General features: G+C 46.1%; 1 protein-coding gene across 2 annotated transcripts in view; it reads left to right on the top strand.

Annotated features, from left to right (window-relative positions):
* LOC146813697 (solute carrier family 22 member 7-like) overlaps window positions 1-19463 on the top strand; it is a 452780-nt gene that overhangs the window by 103969 nt on the left and 329348 nt on the right. For both annotated transcript variants that reach the window (XM_085609110.1, XM_085609109.1), the window contains exon 2: window positions 13381-13823. In XM_085609110.1, coding sequence (XP_085465236.1) covers window positions 13398-13823 — 426 coding nt within the window. In that variant the 5' untranslated portion in view covers window positions 13381-13397. The remainder of the gene's footprint in view (window positions 1-13380; window positions 13824-19463) is intronic.

The following is a 19463-nucleotide window of genomic DNA, read 5'->3' as shown; positions in this document are numbered from 1 at the left end:
GGAATGCTTTTAGTGCAAGACGAATCGCCAGAAGCTCCAAAAGGTTGATGTGGATCCTGGACTCCACCGGAGACCAGAGGCCTCTGATCTCCGCCTCTCCCATGTGGCCACCCCATCCCAGAAGGGACGCGTCTGTCACCACTGTGTGGTCTGGTTGGGGAAGGGTGCGGAATCTGCAGTTGACTCAATCCTGGTTCGCAATCCTCCACTTCAGTTGTCGAGCAGTGCCCTCCGAGATCTGGATGCAATCGGGCAGATTACCCTGATGCTGCGCCCACTGGAACTTTAGGTCCCACTGCAGAGCCCACATATGCCACCTGGCATGATCAACCAGCAGGATGCAGGAGGCCATGAGGCCCCGCAGCCTCAGAGTAATTTTGACCGAAACCCAGGATAGAGGGGTGAAACATCGGAATCATAGCCCGAATATCCCGGACTCGCTGCTCGGGAGGATAGACCCAAAACTGCGTTGTGTCCAGAACCGCTCTGAAGAAGAGGAGCTTCTGAGAGGGAATCAGGTGTGACTTCGGCACATTGATTGAGAACCCCAGCAAATGCAGGAAGTCTGCTGTAGTCTGAAGGTGGGAGACAACTGCTTGGAGCGAGCCTGCCTTCAACAACCAATTGTCAAGATAGGGGAAGACTGAAACCCCTGATCAGCACAGATGAGCTGCAACCACCGCCATCACTTTCATGAACACCAGAGGGGCGCTGGTAAGGCCAAAGTGGAGCACGGTAAACTGAAAATGCTCGTGGCCTACAATGAACCACAGGTAACGCCGGTGGGCTGCCAGGATGGGGATGTGAAAATAAGCATCCTGCAAGTCCAACGCTACCATCCAGTCTTGCGGGTCGAGGGCAGACAAGACCTGAGCAAGCGTCAATATCTTGTACTTCTGCTTCCGGAGGAAGCGGTTGACGTTCCTGAGATCCAAGATAGGACGCATGTCCTTGTCCTTCTTGGGGACCAGAAAGTAGTGGGAGTAACAACCATGACCTACTTCTGGGACAGGAACGTGCTCGATGGCTCCCTTGGCTAAGAGAGCCGTAACTTCCTGCTGGAGAAGGGCCAGGTGATCCTCCGACATGCGGTGGTATTGCGGTGGCATGGCTGGAGGGGTAGCCTCGAAGGGGAGGGAGTAGCCCCTTCACACTATCTGCAAAACCCACCTGTCCGACATGATGGTGCTCCAGTGGGGAGGTGATGGCGAATCCTGCCGCCCACTGCCGTTTGATGGGCCTGAAATGTCGGACTAGGAAGGTTTAGAGGCTGCTGCGGGGGGGGGGGGGGGTTGGTGGACTGGCCCGCCCACTGGCCACCGGAACCACGATGGTTGTTCCCACGTCCCCGGCCACACGAAGGTTGGGTAACTTGCTGCGGCTTGTGGCTCTGGGCAGGACGCAGTGGGGCACCCCTTCCATAGTCACGAAATGGGCGAAAAGCAGACTGTGCAGTGCAGATGGTGAGGCCCAAGGACTTGGCCGTAGCCCGTGAGTCCTTGAAATGCTCTAAAGTGTGGTCTGCCTTGTCGCCAAAAAGGCGAGGGCCATCAAAGGACATATCCATCAAAGTGTTCTGGACATCACTCGATAAGACAGTCGATCTCATCCAGGCGTAGCGTCGAAGCGCTACTGACGTTGAAATGGTCCTGCCCAGAGAGTCGGCGGTGTACAGCCCACAACGGATGGCAAACTTCGCTTCATCCCCTCCTGGCAGCGCCAACTTGGGAGAGTACTGTCCGGGCCTCCTCTGGACACTGTGTCCGCACCTGCGCAACCATATCACACACAGAGTAGGAATAACGGCCCAAGAGCCATGCAGTCCTAAACTGACGGAAGAGAAAATCTTCTTCCCAAGATGGTCCAGCTTCTTGGATTCTCTTTCCGGTGCAGCGGTAGGGAACGTGCTTTAGGAAGTAGAGGCTTGGACCACCAAGCTCTCAGCAGTGCAGTGTTGGGAAAGGAAAGTGGGGTTGCCGAGGGCGGGGCGGTGGCATCGGGCGATCATTCTCCACGGCAGCCCCCGTGTTGGGCCTGGACCAAGTGCCCAAAAGGATGTCAGTGAGGGCCTTGTTGAACAGAGGCAGGGGCTCCGTAGAGCTTGCCGCCGGTTGAAGCACATCTGTCAGGAGGTTAGTCCTGACTGCCACGGTAGGGAGTTTGAGGTTGAGAGCCTCGGCTGCTCAACGCAACACCACTGCGTACGAAGCCCCCTCCTCCGTAGCCACAGTAGGAGGAGACAAGATGCCAAGGTCAGGGGAGTTGTCCAGACAACTAGCATCCCCCAATTCCTCTCTCCAGTCCTGTTCAGATTCTACCCGATCAGCTAAAGGGTCTCCTGAGCCCTCCCAGTTCTCCTCCTCATCATCTGGGTGCCAATCTGGCCGCAAAGGGACCCCAGGAGTGAAAAGGGGCACAAAAACCCCTCTCAGCGCCGGATCCGGCATCTGGCGATGTCGGTCCAGCTCCGTGTCCAGGGTCGACGCTGGCCGGGGGGGGCGACCGGAGTCGAATGCGGTAATGGTGCCGGAGGAAGCGGCGCCGGTGGAGGTGCAATGAGGTCAACCGGCACCAATCCGGATCCAGGCCTGGATCCAAGGGGGGCCTGCGGCGCCAGGGCCGTCAGCGGAGAAGAACTAGGCCCCTCAACCCGTTCCACGGGGCCCGAAGGCGCGCTGGAGGGTCCGGGCCGCTCAAAGACAGCATGCATTGCCTCCTAGAATGTATGAAGCTGGGTGGGAGTTGCTCTGGGTCCCGGAAAGGGAGGGAAACACTGAGTCGACCCTTAAAGCTCCACCCGCAGTGCCACAGGAGGGGCACCACCCGCATCCCTCGTTGGATCGGCCGACCAACGGGGAAAAGTCGAAGATCTACATTGCTTCTTACACTGCTTCTTATGCTTCGACTTATCCGACCCCGAGTGCAAAGACTTCAATGACTTGGACTATTGGTGGTGGCTCCGTGACCGCTCCCTCGACCTTTTCTCGCGACCGGGACCACGAATGGCGCGAAGCAGACTGCCGGCACTCAAGCAGCTTTTGGGACCACTCCCGCAAAGCCTTCGGCGCCATCGACCGCCAGTCGGCGCACGACTTGGGGTCATGGTCGCGTTCCAGGCCTAAAGAGGCACATGTGGTGCGGATCCATCACCAACATTAGTCAGTTACAGGAACCGCATGCCTTGAAGCCGGGCATCCCTCATGCACCAGGAGTCGAAGACTCAAAAAGAAGTCGACAAAAGTAGAGAAAAAGTCAGTCAAAAAGTGACTGGAGGTACCGCTCTTCCCGGATAACATTTTTATCATTTCTGCAAATTTTAACACAACCCCTATTAGATCTTGGAAGTTTGATGGAGAATCTACAAGGTTTGACAAGAAAACTGGGAGAACACACTGGGATTATAGAACAGTTATGGGCCTCAGACGTACTTCAGAGGCTACCCTTGATAAACTTGTTAGCTGGATAGGAAACTAAATTGAAAGTTTTAATATTTGTATTAAGCAGTTAATTAAAGCTGTCAATCAAAAGAACCCAGTGGCGAGGCTGTCCTCTCCTCATGTTAAACAGGGAAATAAACGCTCTAGTTAGGGAACAATATTTGGATTATGTCCCCCGAAAAGTATATTAGGATGCTGCTGTTAAAAATGAGGAGCAGTCAGCTGAAGACTAGCCTGAATAGAGAGGAGTGGAATAGGCTCTGGTTTAAACTAGGGGAAGCAGTAGTAAAAGGCCAGACTAGAATTGTTTGGGAGCTAGTCGTGGAGGGTTGTGGAGCAAGAGCTAGATCTTTCCCCTTAGCTATAGAAGAATTTAGATGGGCCAATTTTATTCAGAGCCTATATGCAGCAAACAAGGCAGATGTGAAAAGATCCACAGTAAAAGGAGATTCCAATTCGTAGGGCCCGCCTTCTGAAAAAGAGATAGAGCTTGCAATCAGTGGAATGCACAATTCGACCATGATGGGCCCTGACGAAAATTTAATTTCTGTAATAAAACAAAATGTTCCTCTCTGGAGTAAAATCCTTTGCTCGTTTTTTAAATGCCACTATGAACCCCCCTCTCCCACTTATAGTTCCACTTTTCAAGAAAGTGGAACATAACCTGCCAGACAATTATCGTCAGATCGCCCATTTTGATGGTGTGAGTAAAGTGTTCGCTAAATGTTCGTTAACCCAGATTAATGAATGGGAGAAGACTATACAATTATTCCCATGGCGCAAGCAGGGTTTAGGAGTAAAGAAGGAACGATTGACAATATGACTGCCTTTCAGATGATAAAGGAAAAATATGTGTTAACAAGCTAGGGAATGGTATATGCGGCTTTAATAGATTTTAACGGCTTTTGACAAAGTAGATTGTCCTTTGCTGTGGAGTAAGCTTTTAAGTTTGGGTATGCCTGGTACCCTTTTATATTTATTTTGCTCCATCAACACTGATACCTGGTGTAGAGTTCTCCTGGGTAGGGATAGAGGTCTGTCTAAAGCTATCCCCACTCTAAATGGGTTCAACGAAGGGTGCCTACTTGCCCCTCTTCTTCTATCCATATACATCTCTGACCTTCCTGATCATTTGACCCAGAGTGAGGGCATCGCTCCGTTAATTGGGGGAAAATCTAGTGTGTGCTTATTATATGCGGACAACAATAATTTTTGATCTTACCCCAAAAGGACTAAATAGTCTTCTGCAGGCACTGCTGATTCCCATTATTTAAAGATTAATACATCACAGGAGGAAAAAGCTGAAATATGGAAATGGTCCCTGGGTGATCAAAAGTTGGAAATTGTGAAATCATACACTTTCATGGGGAAGGTAGTCTGTGTGAACTTAAGTAAAAAGCACGGAAATACCATAATTAAAACCAATTCTCCATCTAAATGTTTGGGGGCTTTTTCCAGGGATACTGGGAGAAGGCACTTTGCACTTTTATTTGATGTTTCTTAAATGCTTAAAAAAACAATATGATGGAAGGCCAAGTCCTTAGAAGCTTAGTTTCAGTCAATTCAGCTTTTCCTGTGGTGGCTATGAGGCTAGAGTTAGGACTGAGAAGTGCCTCCGTACAGAGTCGTGCCAGGGTGGTACACTGGGTCATGTGCCTAGCAAAGGGTGGTCATGGCTCATTAAGGTCTTGTATAAAGAAAGAAATTATGGATGGCCTAAAAGAGAATTCATTAATTTATAGAAATGTTGTGGCTGCTGCAGATTTGCTGATGCTAGATCCATCCTTGATTTTTACTCTGACAATGCACCAATTAAAAGCTAGTTTAAAAGAAGTCACATAGTCCTTGAGCTTTCGCCCGGACAGGGAGGTCTCTATAAAAAGTTTTTAAAAAGGGGCTACCATCCTTCTATAGCTATTCTATGGTACTTGTCACGTGGACTGAGACGTTTTTGGATACTCTTGAGGAAGGGTATGCTCCCATTAAATCCCCTTTTGACCAAATGGTATTGTCCTTCGGCGAATTGTAACCTGTGCCAAAATGGTCCCCAAGATCTTAATCATGTTTTATCTGTTTGCCCTGCTTTTTCACAATGTCTGCGAAATTGGCTGAAGCCCATATATTTGCAGCTTTTCATTCTCTCGGCCTCCACTATTTACCAGTCGCTTTATGTACCTCCAAATTAAGTGTTTTGTTATAGGATTTTGAACTTTTCAAAGTGTTTTTTAAACCTATATGAATGATGTTCTAGTTTCAATGTTATTGAGGTTGCCTTTGATTCTTAAGTAGGAATTCAGGCTTTTTTATTCGGCTGATATCTTGGTCTTGTGGCTAGTGACGTGTTCCTATATAATTTTTATATAGTTGTTTGCACATTTTTCACAAAGGGCACGATAGCCACTTTATGTTCCTTTAGGTGCAATACCTTGCTGGACATGGGAAACTGTTTACATGCAACTTTAAATCTTGAACACTTCTGTTGTGATTGTTGGACCTATTGCCTTAGTAGTTTCTATGTATTTTTGAGTACAAAATAGTATTTTTGGTATATTTATTTTAACTGTATTTTAGTGCAAATATGTACTTCGAGATTTTTATGTGATCCTCATCAGAGTTCTGAAAACATTAATAAAAATAAACTTGAAAAATTGCATGCCATAACTGCTTGACACATATCTGTGGTTCACTGTTAATTTGAACTAGGTGACCGTGAAGTGTATGGTATAGGGTCAAGCACAACACAAACCTGCTACACCTACGGGCGTTAGTTGTATCTGTGATGGAAATAATGATGCTTCATATATTATTCTGAGCTATTTTCAACTTACTTTCAGACTTCTAAAGCCAAACTCGTTTATAGGGTGATGCGTACCAAAAAAACGTGGATGATGTCACCTGTGATGTAATCAATGATGTCATTAGAGAGGTCATAAATGATGTCATAAAACATGCCATGAGTGATGTAGATTGTGAGATCATAAGCAGTGCATGGCAGGGTGCAATTATATTTAGCTCTCTTAACTATAAATGGTTAATTTATGTGTTTTTTTAGCTCAGAACATTAATGTTAGCCCTGACAGATTCATCTAACTATAACGTCACTTTGTTTTTTTTCTGTGAATTTCTAAGTTTTTTTTAATGTAAAGTAGAATATAATAACAATTCCTAACTATAAAGTCACCTTACGCTTTGGCTTTACATTGAATTTCTAAGGTTTTAAAAAAAAATTAAAGTACAAGTAAAATATAATAAAAATTCTTAACTAGAATGGCACTTTAAAGTTTGTATTTTATATTTGTCATTGAATTTCTAGGGTCTTTTCCTAACGTAAAGTAATATTTTATTGGGGTACATAAAGGTAACCCCCTACGGCGCACAGGTGAAGACTCTGCAACCAACCCAGTCAAAGGGGTTGCATTTTAAATACAAACAAAGGAAACCTTTTCACTATTTAATTCCTTCTTTCCTCACACAGCCTTTTTATAATTAATATATGTCAAAGGCAAAAATGACAATGCTCAAAACAGTTTTGTTCTAAGATTGAGAAGCCCCGGAAGCATGTTAATAAAATAATTTGGGTATTTCTCCCTGACCATGGCGTGGGCTCTATTTATCACAATAATATCTTCTTTGAGATGCCAGGAGGCTACTGGAAAGAAGGCGTGCACTCCACTGCAGAAGGACACAGAATCTTCCATAACATAAAAGAACGCATCCAGTTTACATCTAACTAAACACTACACACTATAAACATAAAGGCTCTTTTCAGAGACCACCTACTACAACATTATATTATTGTTTTATGCTAAAACATCCTTTTGGAGTGGGGTGGGATTAACACCAGTGAGACTAACCCTGTAGCAGCCAAACAGTTACCTCCACCCCTACATTTGTTCAGTGCCCATGAGAGTCTTGCAAGCTCATACACCTAAATGCTAAAAACAATGTATACACATTACAAATAGAGATGCATGTATATAGTAAAGTGTGGGGAAAGAGTGGCCTCTCTGCAGAGATGTCTACCTAGGACGATAGCTGTGAATAGTAGGATAGAAACTGACCTTTCCACTGACACCTTTCCCCAGGGTGGCAGGCATACATAGTACTGTGTGGGGAGGAAGTGCCCTCTCCGCTAAGACCTCTACCCAGTGTGATAGGTGTACGTAGTAGCCTGTGGAGAGAAACTGGGCTCTCCAATCGCGTAACTCCCCAGGGCGACAAGTGTGTGTAGTAGGATGTCAGAAGAGAGTGCTGTCTCTGCTGAGATCTCCACCAGGATAACAGATGAGTATAGTAGAGTGTGAAGAGAGACTGTTGTCTCCACTAACACCTCTCTCCATAATGACAGGCTTGCAAGGTAGAGTGTGGGGAAGAAGAAACCTCTCTGCTGAGAACTCTCCTCAGAGCGACAACCATGCACAGCGGAGCAGGAGGAGAGACTGGCCTCTACACTGAGACCTCTCCCTAGTGCAACAAGGTGTGTAGTAGCCTGTGGGGTGAGACTGGGTTCACAGCTGACACCTCTCCCAAGGGCGACAAGTCTCTGTAGTAGGGTCTGAGGAGGGAGTGCACTCTCTCCTGAGATTCCCCCTGGATAACATGCATGCATAGTAGGGTGTGAGGCGATACTGTCCTAACCACTGACACCTCTCGCCATGGTGACACGTGAGCATGGTAGAGTGTGGGGAAGGAGAAGCCTCTCTGCGGAGAATTCTCCCCAGGGTGACAAGCATGTGCAGGAGAGTGTGAGGAGAGACTGGCCTCTCCACTGACACCTCTTCCCAGGGTGACAGCCGTGCAGTGTAGGATGTGGGGAGGGACTACCTCCTCTGTTGTTACCTATTCCCAAGCTGGCCGATGTGCATGCTGGAATGTGGAGACAGACTGGCCTCTCCTCTGACACCTTTCTCCTCAATGACAGCTGCTAAGAGAGACTGGCTTCTCCACTGAAAGCTCTCCCAAGGGTTACAGGCATGTGTAGTAGGGAGTTAGAAGAGACTGTCTCTCCGCTTGGATCTCTCTTGGATGACTGCTGCACAGAGTAGGATGTGGGGAGGGAGCAGCCTCTCCACTGAGACCTCTCCTCAGAGTGACAAGAATGCATAGTGGGATGTAAGGAGGGACTATCCTCTCTGACACCTTTCCCCAGGGAGATAGGCATGCGTAGTAGGATGTAGGGAGGAAGTGTCCTCTCCACTGAGAACTCCCCCCAGTGTAACAGATGTGCATATTAGCCTTTGGGGAGAGACTTACCTGACCTGACTTGCTATCACAGCATGTGCTATTTCCTTGTATTCGGCAACTGTCAATCGAGGTGCCTGGCTCCACCAATTCGCATGCATTACTTTCTCACGTCTTATTTTGCCTTATTCTTTCACTTACCACTATTCTCTTCTGGAAGAGAAGCCTTACAGGGAGATGGGAGTTGCTGGGCTCCAGTTTGATTTTATTTAGCACGCCCCTGTTGTTTGCATATGCGTCATACCCAAAGCCAACACCCCACATATGGCAGGCTACTTTACGACGGGGAGTGTGCGAACATGTGCCACTGGTGCACCAAATACAAACCTGTCAGCAACTGGACACCATCAGCGGGCATGATACCTGGCCCTGTGTACTCAGTTTCTATATGCAGTACTGGGCAAGAGCTTCGTGCAAGTTGCCTGCTCCCTTGAGTATAGTGTGCTAACGCCTCAACGACACCGGCATCCAAGGGAAGGCTCTGGAATGGATCATCTCATACCTCTCCGGCAGAACACAGAGAGTACGCCTCCCTCCGTTCCGCTCCGAGGCCACCGAAGTCTTCTGCGGCGTCCCGCAAGGATCGTCGCTCAGCCCCACTCTCTTCAACATCTACATGAAACCCCTCGCTGCCATCGCACGCCAACACAACCTCAACATCATTTCCTACGCCGATGACACCCAGCTAATTCTCTCCCTCTCCAGAGACCCCGACACCGCCAAAGCCAGCCTGCACGAAGGGATGACAGACGTCGCTGAATGGATGAACATCAGCCGCCTGAAACTGGACACGGACAAGACAGAAGTCCTCATCCTGGGACCATCACCCTCCGCATGGGACGACTCCTCGTGGCCCCCGGCACTAGGCACCGCACCTGAACCGACGGACCACGCACGCAACTTGGGCGTCATACTGGACTCCTCCCTATCGATGACCAGACAAGTCAACGCCGTCTCCTCAGCTTGCTTCCACAACCTCCGCATGCTCCGAAAGATCTTCCGATGGATCCCGACCGAGACCAGGAAGACGGTCACCCACGCTCTTGTCACCAGCAGACTAGACTACGGAAATACCCTCTACGCCGGTACTACAGCCAAGCTTCAGAAAAGACTTCAGCGTATCCAGAACGCCTCCGCCCGACTCATCCTGGACGTCCCCCGACGCAGCCACATCTCGTGCCACCTGAGAGACCTGCACTGGCTCCCTGTCAACAAGAGGATCACGTTCAGACTCCTCACCCACGCACACAAGTCCCTCCACGACCTAGGCCCAGGGTACCTCAACAGCCGCCTCACCTTCTACACGCCCACCCGCCGGCTACGTTCCGCTAACCTCGCCCTCGCCGTCGTCCCTCGCATCCAGAGAGCCACCGCTGGAGGAAGGTCATTCTCCTACCTGGCAGCTAAGACTTGGAACTCCCTACCCGTCCACCTGCGGATGACCCAGGACCACCTGGCCTTCAGGAAACAGCTCAAGACCTGGCTGTTCGAGCAGTAGCAGACCCCCTTCCCCAAGCACCTTGAGACCCTTACGGGTGAGTAGTGCGCGATATAAGTTCCATGATTGATTGATTGATTGATTGTGCTCCCTCCATGGATCCTGATGAAAATGAGGTATGCTCAGTTATTGAATTTTTTTGATTCACAGTCACCTTTAAATATAGGTGAGACAAGCCAGTCACAATTGACTCACAGCTGTTAAACTTTTTTTTTTGAATTGCAGATCTATGTAAAACGAAAACTTTATATTTTTAATTTGGTAAAGTTCAAGTACCAGACACTTTTCTTTCAACAGACAGAGGTTGAGGGATGATCCAGCTCCTCATATTTTACAAGATATTTCCTAGGATTATGCAATTGTCAGGCAAGACAAGGGTACTCAAAGAGGGGGCAGTATATCCATTATTTTGAAACAGTGGTTTCATTGCTCCTTTTCTGAGTTAAAAATGGATGCATGTCAAGTGTACTCCTTTTCTGTAGAACTCCCAAAAACTTTTACTCGATCAGGGGCTTTTATCTCCTCACCCCCAAGTGCCCTTCTCTAGTTTTGCTAAAACCCTAGCCGGCACTATGACTCCTCTAGAGCTACAATGTTCAAATTTGACAATATTAGGCACCCTCATTATGCACTTTGAAAACACTAGCTATCGTGTGGTAAAAACTATGATGGGGAATTTCGTTGAGCGTACAATTCATCCAACAAGTGTGATACCCTACATACTGGTCCGAACATATGCATGACCCAGTCTTTTCCAATCTAGACATTTTGGAGGTTAAAGATGATATTTCTCCAATTTGGGCGGATCACTATGCCATCCTTATTATGAGGAGGGTTAGGTGGTCTGCGGATGGCTGTTGCACTCCATCTGTATAGTCATGGAAGTGGACTGAGCTCATTCGTAAACACTTTTGTCAAGTGCTAGATAACAGTAAACTTATCCTAGATGGGAATTTGGACAAGACCAACAAATAAATTGACAGCTGGATTACCGGGCATAAAATCAAACAACCCCTTTCACTACGCGGGCGTCTCTCAGCCACTTAGAAGAAATGTAAATGTCTTAAACGATTATGATGAACATCCTATGAGCCGATATGTAAACCAAACTATCTAGCAGCCTTAAAAACTTACCATTGTTCAATTAGGCGAACCAACAGAGATTTTTTTGCAGCGAAAATCCAGAAGGCAATCAGCACCTCGAGAGAGATTTTCCCCATAGTTAAGTCATTAACCTCCCTATCCTCAGTCTCTTCTGTCCAGTAACACTCACATAGTGTCTTTTTACCACTGCATCTCTGCTCCCAGTCTGCTGTCACTAGATTACTCCATCTGCAAGTCTCCTTTTGCCTCACCTTCTCTGGTCATCACAGCACCTCATTCAGAACATGGATGTGGAATTCCTATAGTCCGACACCCAGGACATATTGTTTGGGGTCATGGGCAACAAGTTTTTATGTGTATTTTGTCCTTCGGACAAGTAGTCCCATCTCCCTGCAGCACAAACCCTTTGGCTGCCAGTTTGCAGGACCACATAATGGATCAGGGAAGGGCACTCTCTGAGATTAAGGTAACATTTGTGTCCATATGTTAATGCTGTTCAAACTTGAATTTATGGTTCATTAATTGAAAGTCTTTATTATTAGTGTGCGCGTTCTAAGTAAATGTTGTAAGCTCTGATTGCACTACTGATAGTGGTTCCAGTATAAAAATGTGTACACATGTTTTCAAAGTTTAGCAATTTGAGGCTATGTATAATGCTCCCAGCATACTCTCTGATTTTATGAAAATATTTGCAGAAGTTTGAAAGCAAGATTGATGATTCTTTGCTTTCAAAATAAAATGTTCATAAAAATATGAAAGCAGGAAAAAACATTTTGCTAAACTACTGTCAAATTTCAGGTACCATTTCTTTGCAGCATCATTTAGTAACATGTGTTGATGCATGCTAGTATTTCCCCAAAATATTCATAATGGAAAATCAGTCTGACCAGTTTCAATAAGATTATGGGCAACAAAAATAAACAAGCACTGGCAAAGCCAATAGGTCTGCAATTGGTGGTCAGCTTTTTAGTTTTGTGAACGTGTGACTTGTTTCGGCATGGTTTTTGTAAAACCTTATTGGTCACTATTATAACAAACATTGGCAACAGCAAAAATAGATTTTTGGTCTCAAAAGCACACACTGCCACAGTAGTTACTGGCACTGAACAAAACTACATTGTGTGCCGATATGCTCCTTGTGAAAGAGCAGAATGCTGTCACTCACGGTGAAGCCAGCCGATACAGAGAAAGATACATCATTTTAATGAACACAAAAGGTCACGGTCAACGCCAGACCAAATTAGGGGCCCAATTATTAAAGAAAGTCTCAAAAGTGCACCCATGGTATATGCCCTTGCATTAAGTGCAGCAATAAGACTTTCATGAATTCCCATGAATTTACAAAAGTAGGGCAAGAAATAGTATTCCTAGAAAATATTTGTGAACTGCATTTTAGCATGAGCAAATCTGCATGTGTAGATTTGCTCATGCAAAAATCTGAGCGTTTGCAAGTTCACTTTCCCCTCCAACCACTTTTTACCCAACTATGGAAGAAGGTTTACATCTGCCATTATCAGGAGTAAATGTCCAACCTTCCTCAATATGGTAAAAGATTAAAGAAGAGTTGTTGAAAACCCTTAAAACATGTAAGTTAGTAGGTTTGCAGACACTCAAAAGGGCATTCTAACTTTGGAACTATTGCTTACCACTACCTTCAGCCCCAGTATGTAGATCTGCGGAAACGTGGCAACATAAGGGGATTGCAAGTATTCAAACACTACTATGGTATGAGCCCTGGCATAATCAGAGGCTATAACAGAGTTCTTATGTAATGAGATTGCTGCCATAATGTGTTGCTGCATTTCATGGCACCAAAGAGGCAAGTGGATTTTGTTAAAGGACAAGTAGATTTATGAAGCAACCTGCCCCATGGACAAGTAGATATTTTATTAAATTCCACACCGCCGATATAAATTAATCTTGAATCTTTTCTGTGTGAGCTCTCAATCCTCCCCCAACACGCACAGCTCTCCCCTCTGCTCCACAGTAGGATACTGCTCAGGATGAAGCTCTTAGCTTTCACCTCTCTCACATAGTGGGGTGCTGGTAGAAATAAACATTCATTCTATTATTTTACTTTTCTCTTCCTGAACCCTACAGTTGAAGTCCTGACCGGGATGGAATTTGAGGAACTCCTACGAGATGCTGGGGGGTTTGGAAAGTTCCAAGTCTTCACTATGCTTCTCTTGGCCATTCCGCGGACTGGAATCCCTCTCCACTACCTGCTGAACAACTTCGTGGCGGTTGTGCCTCCCCACCGGTGTGCACTCTCAAACTTGGAAGGCTTTGGGAACCTCACAGAGGATGAGCTGCTCCTCATCAGCATCCCCAGGGAGCCTGATGGGACCTTCAGCTCCTGCAAGATGTACAGAGAGCCCCAGTGGCACCTGCTGGAGAACTACACTTGGGGTCCAACCAACAACTCCATCTGGGGGACACCAAGTGCCTCCACCTGTGGACCACCCAATGCATCCACCCTGCAGAGCTGTCAGCATGGCTGGACCTATGACCACTCCCAGTTTACCTCCACTATAGCCACTCAGGTAAGAGCTAATTAGATGCCAACAACTGTCACACAACCATTCTCATTCTCCTACATCACACCCACGACATGAAACAACCTCCCTTAAAACATCAGAGCCTCCTCCTCACTGCTTGAATTTCGCAAGAAGCTGAAGACCTGGCTCTTCATATAAGCAAACACAAGGAGATGATGGACGGAGCGCTGAAACCTTTCAGGCACTCACCCCCCGTCACAGATCTGGGTTGAATCCATCATCGTTCTTTAGCTCAGTTCGCCACTTCATATAAGTACCTTGGGACCACACACCTACCCAAAGCACCAGGATACTCTCTCGGGTGATTAGTGTACTATACAAATCAACATAACATAACCAGACTGGGGGTTAGTAGGTGGAAAAGGACACCAGGATAAAAACTAGAAACATTTTTAATTCATGATTATACACAAATAAAAGCACTGCAATAACAACTGAAAGGCAAATGCAAAGACATCAGGGCCAAAGAATCCACCTTGAGATGGGACAGTTTAGGCAAAAGATATAATGTTTTAGCAGAGCAATTATGAACTACACAAAAGACAAAGAGATTTGAAAGCGGCAGAGAATGGCATTATGTTCAAAGGAGCGAGAGTCACTCAGTGCTCAAAGTTGTGAGTCATACACTCAGTAACTGTATGCTTTGAGGAGGGCCAGTAACACCAATGAGTGAGATGGTGGACCTATGACTGGAATTTGCAATCTAAGATTGAGACTGTGCAACTAGGAGTGAAACTCACACGTGATGAGCAAGACTCTGATCCAAAGTGTGAGGCTCACACCATGTGAAATTGTGGTGCATGTTTAAGAGTTTCACTCCATGAGTAAGTCTGTGCTGCACTGAGTGAGCCTCACGCCCAGTAACTGATCATGTTAATCTCACATCCGATGAGAGACAGCAGCCCTAGGACTGGGGCTCACAACCAACCTATGAGCTCAAGCCCAAAGAGTGACACTGTTGTAAGATGTGAGACCTGCACTCCAGTAGAGAGGTGTCTGAGATTATACTGCCAGTGGCGGATATTAATATGATTAGTGGAGTGACAGACATTTGGAATTATGTTTGTTTGACACAAAGTATACAAGTAGGAGGTACAGACAAATTCAGAGAACTCCAGAGGTGTGCATTAATATGTAATAGTGTATTAGTGTATACGACTAGTTGGACTATGCTAGCAGAAGTCCTCTGCATGCATGCATGAACAGTTGGTGCTGGATAGGCTGCACTGATAAAGTGTGCAGACACTTAATATCCTGCAATTGTGCACCAATAGGCACTATTTTGGAAGATTCCTAGAAGTTAATACTTTGGAGGTATGCCTTGTTGATACCCTAGAGGTATGCAACACATGGTAATACTCATGAGGAGAGTAATATTAGTTGATACTCTGGAGAAGTTAGCTGGTAGCTCATATTTTGCAGGTATACACCAGTGGTCTACACCCTAGAAAATCATGCTATTGTAATACTCTGGAGACTAGCATCTAAGGGGCATATGTCAGTAGTTAATACTCAGAAAATGCTCCATTAGGTAACAGTACTAGCTAATGCCTTACATGTGTGCACGTTAATAGAGAAAATGTTTGAGGTGTGTTGTAAAAATGTACACTATGCATGCTATTAGTTAATTTTCTGCAGATCTGAACTAGGAGTTAACAAGGAAGTATGTGAGCAGTTAAGTAAGTAATCTTTATTTATATCAGTTGGGTGAAACCCTTACAAAAAAAGATAAAAACTTAAAAAAACAATGTGGAAGAGAATGCGAGAGCATGGAGGATTGGAGTGGGGGAGGGAGGGTGGGTGTTAAAAGTCGAAAGTTTGTGATTATTGTCAAATGCATACTGATGTCAGCACTCAGTTATACTGGAGATGGCTACCTACGGTATTGCTATGCAATAGAACATGTCAGAGATTAGGATTCTGTTACAGGCAATGCTAACTTGAATAATATCAATGTACACATGCTTAACCATGTTTGAATATAACAGAAATATGTGGAAAATCATGAAAGTATGTTTTATATAAAAAAAACTTAAAAAACAATGATTCATCTTCTTATACGGCTTGTACCTATCTGGTAAAACTGTGCGTTTATTCAACATCATAACCGTCAGGATCGTGCCAGACTGATACTGTGCACACCTTCTGGATATGTTGACCTATAGTTCTGCTAGCCTAGACTGCACCATCTGCATCCCCAAACCTTATGGGGTAGCAGATGTGTGTGCAACCTTAGAACATAACAACCCAGATCCCACAAAGAAATCCTGGTAACCGATCTCAAACCCTTTCGTTTGGTTTCTCATGCATACCTAAAGAAATACACAAGAAACACTCAGCAAGGCATTTCAATATTTATTGAAGCGTTGCGATTCTTGCAGAAAATACGTGCGCTGCGATAACCAATATAATGAAACAGATTAGCGTAATTAGCATCACATGAATGTAAAAAAGATCATCATTTCCACCATGGTGCTAAAACTGTTAACATGCGCGGGAATATTAGTAGTGTGTATAGTGTACTCCTACGTCTGCTCCCTAACCTAACAGCCTAACTGCCAAATCCCTGCCGAGTGGACTAACTCCCCATTACCTGCAGGTAAGGGTCATCAGGCTGTCCATCTTGGTGAAAACCTGGACATCCCACGTGTCGGTAAACATGAATCAGCTGTGTTGGAATTCCAGCATGCAGTGACCTCGCAGTTTCAGATGAGTGCTCCTCTCCCCCAACAAGGAAGTGGTTCAGTGTATATATAATATATCATGTGCGCCGAGAAAGATTCCAAATCCTTTCGGTCCTTATTCGCTTGGGGCAACAAACTAGGGGCTCAATCTCCCTAACTACATCACAGGTCAAGCGTGGTATGACCATTTTAGGAAGCTCTATTCGGATCGCAGACCTGCCTCTAACGGTGGAAGCCGTTTGCCCCATTCAGCCTTTGACAGATAAATTCTTCACTCTGAGTGAGATCGAGGGCCCTATTGGCCGAATAGAGCAGTCAAAAGCACCAGGGCCTGATGGCATTCCGGGGAACCTATTTCGACAGACATCACAAGTTGGGCTCGCTACAGCTTACTCTTGTCAAACGCCATAGCCAGTAGCGCTCTAGTCCCAGGGTCGTGGAAGGGGACAGAGGTGGTCCCTATCTATAAAAAAGGGGATCGAGATGAGCCCTATAACTTCAGGCCTATTAGCCTGATAGATACCCTATAAAAGGTCTTCTGCAGAGCCCTCCTAACAAAGATCCAGTTATGGGCGGAAGAGAACAACATTTTATCACAGTACCAAGCCAGCTTTAGGGAAAAGACTGGGGCAATCAACCATGTATTTCGCCTCCTGCTTCTCCATTGGAAAATCGGAGTAATTGGCCAGGGAAGTCTATACTTGGCTTTCATCGATTTAAAGAATGCCTTCGTGATAGTCCCCAGGCAGAAACTATGGCACATCCTTAATGATCTGGGCATTCTGCCACTTTTTCTCAATCTGGTAGTCCGATTGCATGAAGGCAACTATGCTCAGATAAGATGGGGTTCACAGGGGCAATTAACAGAGTGCATTTGAGTCAGTAGGGGAGTCCGACAAGGTTGTGTCCTTGCCCCCACCCTCTTTTCACTGTGTGGTCAGCATTTTTTGCTACGAGTTCCAGCCGACGCTCCATCCTTGGCGGGGGAGGGAGGGTGTACTAACCCTTTTATTTGCAGAAGACACCTTGGTGTTGAAAACCCCGGTGGTGCTACAGTTCTTACTCAATAGATTCCAACTCTTCTGTGATACCAGGGGCTTGCTCATAAATACTACATAAACCAAATGTATGGCTTTGAACCCGTACAAGTCATATAAAGGTAAACCAACATTAGGAGGGATTCCCCTGGAAAGTCAGTACTTTTAATTACTTAGGAGTCCGCCTTTCAGAAAAAATGGCTTGGACGCCCCATCTCACAAAGATGCTATTGAGCCATAAGCGTGTCACGGGGGTACTCTGGAAAGAATACTAATCCTCTCATGGCAGACCTGTCGCAGCAGCCTTGCAGGTCTATGACTCAAAAGCAGTTAGCTGTGCCCTATACGGGGCAGAGATATGGGGATTCGACAAGCTAAACGAGCACAGTAGATCAGAGCATAAATTCCTAAGGAACCTTGTGATGCTGCCACAAAGCACCCCGCGTACTCCCCTAATGTTAGACATGGGCCGACGCTCCATAGGCGAGATGGCTAAGCTCCGCCCGTTGTTGTTTTGGGCGCTCATTCGGAGGACCCCGGAGATACTGCCTTATGCGGAAGCCCGGTCAGAGGTCATTCATCTAGACATGTGCAATAAGGTGGGGTGGTTCTGCAATATAAAAAAGCAGATTTTTGATGTTGGGATTCAGACAGCATGGGAAAAACCAGATTCACCCCTGCTTCAAAAAGACGTAGTAAAGCGACATTACTGGAATGGGTTGAGCAATAAGAGTCTATTAGGCCCAACCAGGGGAAACTCACTACAGAGTTCCATCTGCATGAACAGTTCAGATCCCTGGAATCCTACCTTGATTTAATGCAGGTACCCCAGGATAGGACACTTTACATTCAATTCAGGTTTGGCACCCTTCCAGTTGGTGAGGCAACAGCAAAGTGGCACACTATCGACACGACTGCCCAAGAAGCAGGGCACCGGTGGAGTCTGTTGCCCATGTGCTGTTCGCATGCCCAGCTTATGCGCATCCAAGATTGAAATTGCTAAAACCGATCTGCCAGCAAATGGGCACACTGAACCACCAGGATGCCCTGCGTATCCCTAAATCGGACACTAGACCCCTTCTAAACTGTGCAGTTGCTACATTTCTTGGCCAAATGTGGGGAATCAGGAGAAAGGCCCAAGAGAGAGGATTGCAGTAAACTACAGGCCGACCCTAAAGATGTAGTTGGCCCAGGGTATTAAGCATTTGTATCTATGAAAATGTTTAGGTCTCGCTTAGGCAGCGCTTGCGCTGTCTCTTCGAGACATGCTGTATTCAGGTATAGACTTGAAACTCTGCCCACTCTCCGCACATCTTTTTTAATTGGCTGCAGTCATTGTCCTTTGTAAATGGTGGCTTTTGATTTGTTAAAAGGATTATTAGTACCTCATTAGTACCGCCCTGTCTTCTGTTGTTACCTCCCAGAATGACTGGCCCTTTTATATGTATTATAACTTGGTTGCTTCATTTACAGTCTATCTGCAGTACTTTCATACATGCCTTTTGTCTGTCTGCAGTTAGAGGCAGAATACCTCTCCCGCAATGTAATGTTTTTTGTTGTTGGTTTTGTTTGGCAGCAAAAGCGTGCTTTTCTCCTTCGTCTTGGTAAGCATCGCCCCATTCCAACAAAAGGCGTGGCTCGCCAAACTCTATTTTTATAACATTTTATGCTTTTAATAAGGAGTGCAGCACAGACAGCATGCTGTGCTGCTTACTAAAAGCATATAATATTGAAAAAATAGAGTTTACCAAGCCGCACCTTTCTTTTACTCAGCGCCGCTCGACAAACTCCTTTTGGACTCTCTGCAAGCCCCACTCCAAATAAAGACGCAGCTCGTAAAACTCGTTTTTTCAATATTTTATTCTTTTAATAAGCAGCACAGCACAGGTGACATGCTGCACTGC

This window comes from Triturus cristatus, chromosome 6 (assembly GCF_964204655.1).
Source record: "Triturus cristatus chromosome 6, aTriCri1.1, whole genome shotgun sequence".
In the NCBI taxonomy this organism is placed as follows: Eukaryota; Metazoa; Chordata; class Amphibia; order Caudata; family Salamandridae; genus Triturus; species Triturus cristatus.
This window is presented reverse-complemented; position numbering and strand designations above follow the sequence as displayed.